At 35.1% G+C, this 5,267-nt stretch overlaps 1 protein-coding gene across 1 annotated transcript; it reads left to right on the top strand.

The window, feature by feature from the left end:
- The first annotated feature begins 1,491 nt into the window (after positions 1-1,491).
- LOC147548068 (large ribosomal subunit protein uL14x/uL14z/uL14y) lies at positions 1,492-3,722 on the top strand. Its single transcript, XM_086664876.1, has 4 exons — positions 1,492-1,834; positions 1,941-2,225; positions 3,371-3,412; positions 3,506-3,722. Exons 1-4 carry the CDS (start codon positions 1,825-1,827, stop codon positions 3,586-3,588), a joined length of 420 nt encoding a protein of 139 aa, XP_086521002.1. The 5' UTR covers positions 1,492-1,824; the 3' UTR covers positions 3,589-3,722.
- The last annotated feature ends 1,545 nt before the right edge of the window (positions 3,723-5,267 follow it).

Raw genomic sequence — 5,267 nt, 5'->3', positions numbered from 1 at the left:
TTCACTTATTAAGTGAAAAAACAAACGCCTAAAATTGTCGGCCCGCACTGATTAAGTGAAAATAACTTAATAAGTGCAAAAATCAAACACCCTCTAGTCAATACAAAAAAAATGTAGGGTTTTTTGGTTTTTTTTTTGTTGAAAGGCAATACATTAACATAAAGCGTATATTACAATAAACCAAGTAGAAAAATGAAACTACAATAAGTAAAGTAGTACAACAAAATAACAAAATTGAAAAAGTGCACAATATAACTTCGATTTGTAAAGTTGTCTTCATTTTGTAGCTTGCGAGGCTGGCAACTCTTCTTGAGAAAGATATGATATTTGATCTTGAGAGTACATCTGGTTGATTTAAAGATGAAGCTCGTACCTAACTTCCTGTATCACTTAAGATGGATTAAACATACACCCAAAGTTTTAAGACGAAACGAGGATGTCTGCAAGATGGAATCATAAGATGATTCCGAGTTATCCCGCCAGTATTATCCATATACAGAGACCATATTCGATCAAATTCTACAAAGTATAAACAGGTCAGACACCTGGTAAATGGGATCGTCGTCATAGCCCGAGTATAAATACCCAGCTAATCCGACAAACGATTGCAATAAAATTGCGAAAAGTGGTGGAAGTGAACATGTTACGGAACTTGGATTCAGAGTTAAATCTATTTGATAATCAAAGACAAATGTAATCAACAAAAAGTGAGTTGGAAGATAAACAACATAAACTGCACGACAAAGATGGAGATTAATATTCGAAGTAGAGTGTCGACCAGGGTCGAAGGGAAAGTTGAGATGGATGCTATTTATTACTGGTCTGATTGATAGGCATAAGTGCCCAGCAAGTGGACGATTAGTGTTCCTAAACTGATTTCAGTTCAAGATGGGTGAAACTGGAATGGATAGCCGATCAAAATGATCGTAAGAAGTTCGACAACATGGATACACTATATAACTAGGAAAAGATATATGATTTAAGTAGGTATAAAGGTTCAACATGACAAGTGGACTGACAGAAACGAGATCAGGATATATAATAGTTGTACATGACCTCAGAGTTCTATTAAGATTGAAAAGAAAAATTAACATGAGCCACGAGGTCAATCAATGGTTCCATCTATCGGAGGTAGCTGTGAGAGTGGAAAGCAACTCAAATCGACAAGAAAGGTCTTTTTCATAAATCCCATGGGATAAAGCAACCCCATCAGTCAAGTTGCAACATACAGATCACAAGGAATCAACCAACCATATGCAAAGGAGCACAGAAGAAGTACATGCGAAGCATTATTTGAATCGATCTACCAGGGAAGAACTCTAAACTATGTTAATTTTAATTTAGGCGTGGCAGTTGTTTAGTGAGTCTTTTTAGCGACTGGTTAGTCTTCTCAAACTATATTGGGCTCAAAATTTCTACTATAATCTTTAAGAATTTCTCTCTATACTCATACATAGTCTTTAAATCAATCTCAGAGGGAAATCCCCTTCCACCCTTGGCATGTTCATCTTATCGCTGGTTACATACCGTTGGTTCCCGATACTTGGTAATTAGACTGTTATCTTCTAGTAGCCGAGCTTCTAGCTCATCAAATGAAAGGATTTCATGCCTAGTTATGGATAAACCATGGTTATTATTCATTTGAATAGTTGGGTGTAAATAACCAACCCCTTCAACTTACTCTAAAAGACTAAAACCCTAGACTCAAGTTCGGGGATACCATCACTATAAAAACCCCAAACCCTAAATCGCAGTCTTCTTCTTCGATCCAGATTTGAAAACGAGAAAGCCGTCTAGCCCTAGGACTCTTCCAATCCATCAGCAATGGCAAAGCGTACTCTCTCTCTCTCTCTCTCTGTTTCTCGCTTAGGGTTTCTGATGAATCAGATTTTGAATCCTATCGATTGATTGTTACTATCTTTGTTTTTTCAAATTTTTAGGTCGTGGAGGAACAGCAGGAAGCAAGTTCAGAATGTCACTAGGTCTTCCAGTTGCAGCAACTGTTAACTGTGCCGATAACACTGGTGCTAAGAATCTTTACATCATTTCCGTTAAAGGAATCAAAGGTCGTCTCAATAGATTACCTTCAGCTTGTGTTGGTGATATGGTTATGGCTACTGTCAAGAAAGGTAAACCTGATCTTAGGAAAAAGGTTATGCCTGCTGTTATTGTTAGACAAAGAAAAGCCTGGCGCCGTAAAGATGGTGTTTTCATGTACTTTGAAGGTAAACATTTCTGCTTTCCTTTTTAGGGTTCTTAATTTTTTTGTATTGATCAATGATGAATATGTTTTTGTGGGTTATTTTGGATGAATCCTTCGAATATATTATAGATTTATAAGATTGTATTGTAGAGTTTAGAAAACCCTAACTTAGGGTTGTTCTGGGTATCTCAGTTTTTGTGATTAAGTACTATAAAGTTGGCCTTAATACATATTGAGCTGTTAAAACTTATATTTCTAGTAATATCTTTGAACCATCTACTGAGATTGTATTAGATTTATAGGATTCATTGGGTATATCAGGTAAAATCGCTGACAAATGTATAAATGAATTAGGGCACAATTGTGAAAAAAGAGGCTGAAACAAGGCAGCAGCATTTCAGTTGTGAGGCATAAGCTTTATGAATAGGGCAGAATTGTGAAAATTGGGTCATAGTGATTTCTTTGTCTAAAATTTAAGGGAAGTATCAAATCCAAAATATAAAAGGAGCATCTAGAAGCATTAGATTTATTTGGCGTGCTACTGTGTTAGTTTTGTTACGAGTTGGAGTTGATGCGACACTAAAGAGACCAATGATTTATTTTTTTCGGACACATACTACTGTAGCAAATTACAAAACAAGACATTGTATTATGTTTTTAAATAAGTTTTGTGTAAATTTTCTTCTAAAAATCGGTGTAAGCCTCAAGGTGAGGACACTTTGCCTATTTCAAAGCAAATGACATTCAAATAAAAAACTATTTATAAAAATCGCACGATGCAACGGTTGTGATTATGTAGGCAAAGTAATTAAAGAAATGGGTACTTTGGTAATAGACAATGCTTAAGAGATCCCTTTACGACATGGTAACATTCCTGATTGTTGTAGTTTAGGCTGCTCGCCTTATGGATAGTAAGTAGAGAAACGGCAAAACTTAAACATGAGAAGGGTATGACATTTCAATTTCATTTATTACATGATCCAAAAATTTCATTTCACATGGCTTTTCTCTAACTGTGTCTTGAAGAACACGTGTCTACCTTTTTCTTTGACGAGTTGTTACAAGCTTTGTGCTAGTTAGAAGTTTATTTTAAGTTGTAACCTAGTAGTTATATTAGATATTTTGCATTCTTGATTCTAATTTGTTTGCTGGATCTTTATTACACAGACAATGCTGGAGTTATCGTGAACCCAAAGGGAGAAATGAAAGGTAATACAATTTGCTCCTCGACATGTAGTTTGTTGTTTACAGGTGATTTTGTTTTAAATATGTATTGATTGGTGTTGTGGGTTATAATTTCAGGATCTGCTATTACTGGACCAATTGGGAAGGAATGTGCTGATCTGTGGCCTAGGATTGCTAGTGCAGCCAATGCTATTGTTTAAGATTTACGTTCTAATATTGAAATTTTGAGTACTCTTGTAATATCTGGCTTACAGACTTCTCTTTCTTTTCCAAAAGAAAGCAAAATGTTTGTCGAAAATTGTTTTGTTAAGAATTAATGAGCTTGCCTTGGTTACACATGGTTTTCAAGAATTTAGCTTAGGGTCCGTTTGATACGTGGGAAAATAGACCTGAGAAAGTTATTTTCACGGGAAAGTTGAAGTTGTGTTGTTTGATTAACTAAAAAAGTGTGAGAATTGATTTTCTTTGGGAAAAAAAGAAATAGGAAAAACAAAATGATTTATTTTATTTACCACGTGGGAAAACTCATTTTTACTCTCTTCCCCAAGAAAGACCGTCTTCGTCCTCATCTCGTTCCTAATTTTCTCTCTCTAAAATGATCTGAGTTGAACTTGCTTCTCACTTGTTTGTCTCTCTTCTCATTGTTATGTCTCTAATTCAAAGGAAGACAAACTTGTACTTCTGAAATGATTGTGCAATCGTGATGAAAGTTTTAAGATTGTGATGAAAGATCTTGAACAGTAATCGTTCATATTGGGTTTCCTTCTGAAAACTGGAAACTTTAGCACCCCATCATGTTGATGGGTTTCCTACTTATCGTTCTTGATCAAACACAAATCGGTCATGTTGATGGCTTTCTTGATCTGATCAAGCAGTAATCGTTCTTGAGCTTTTGGAACTCTTAACAACATATAGATGTGAGTTTCGATGCAAAATCGTTCTAATCAAACTAAAGAAACGTTTGGAATTTCCATTAGAATTCCTTATAGTAATCTGAGTTCTAACACCAAGAATTTGGAAAAAGTGGGATTTTCTTAGAGTTTAAACTCTTGAACGGGAAGAGAAGAAGATGAAAGATGGATATTTAAAGGCACTCACCAAGAATTTATAAAGACACTTCATTTTCTTACCTCCCTATCAAACAGGTAAAACTCGGACCCTAAAAATTAAATGAGTTAAAATCGTCAAATTGTAATTCAAACCTATTGATTCAGATTCAAAAAACCAAACATCTAACTTGTTAATTAGTTCAGATTCAGCTAAAAATAAAAAAACGAACATATAATACTTGCTACTTGATTCCATGCCAAAGAAAAAAGATGGGAAGAGACTGAGTTCAAATGTATAGCCTAAATTCTTGTATGTTTAAAAATTCTTTAATAAGAAACAAGGAAAAAGAAAACGAGAACCCTACTTTATCTCGTCTGCTATCGCCTTTTCTCTCTAGTCTTTCCCTTCTCTCTGGTACCGAAAATTAGGGTAAAGCTCTAAAACTTTCACTTTTTCCGTCTCTCACCTGCTCTCTCTCCCCTCAAGCAGGTGTCTCCCGCTCTCTTTCTCTCTCTAGACCGAAGACTAGGGCAAAGATATACCCTCACCAGATCCGATGGAGTTTCTTACCTTCTCAAATCTTCATAGATCTATATATGTTTTCTTTAAATTTCTGTGGATCTGGAAGTTATAGTTGATATTTAAATTCTCAATTCAGACGTTTATGAGTTCTTGTTGGTACGATCTACCTTTTTTCTGATTGTTCCATATAAAATGATTGAAACGAAATCTAGATCCGAATTCTAAGTATTTTAGGGTTTCCTTATAGATCATTTGGTTATATTGGTGTGTAGTAGCTTGGATTTTTTGTTCATAGCATTGTCTGAAG

This window comes from Eschscholzia californica, unplaced genomic scaffold (genome assembly GCF_041429995.1).
Source record: "Eschscholzia californica isolate CP2 unplaced genomic scaffold, dmEscCali1.0.p SCAF_3, whole genome shotgun sequence".
NCBI classification, from domain to species: Eukaryota; Viridiplantae; Streptophyta; class Magnoliopsida; order Ranunculales; family Papaveraceae; genus Eschscholzia; species Eschscholzia californica.
This window is presented reverse-complemented; position numbering and strand designations above follow the sequence as displayed.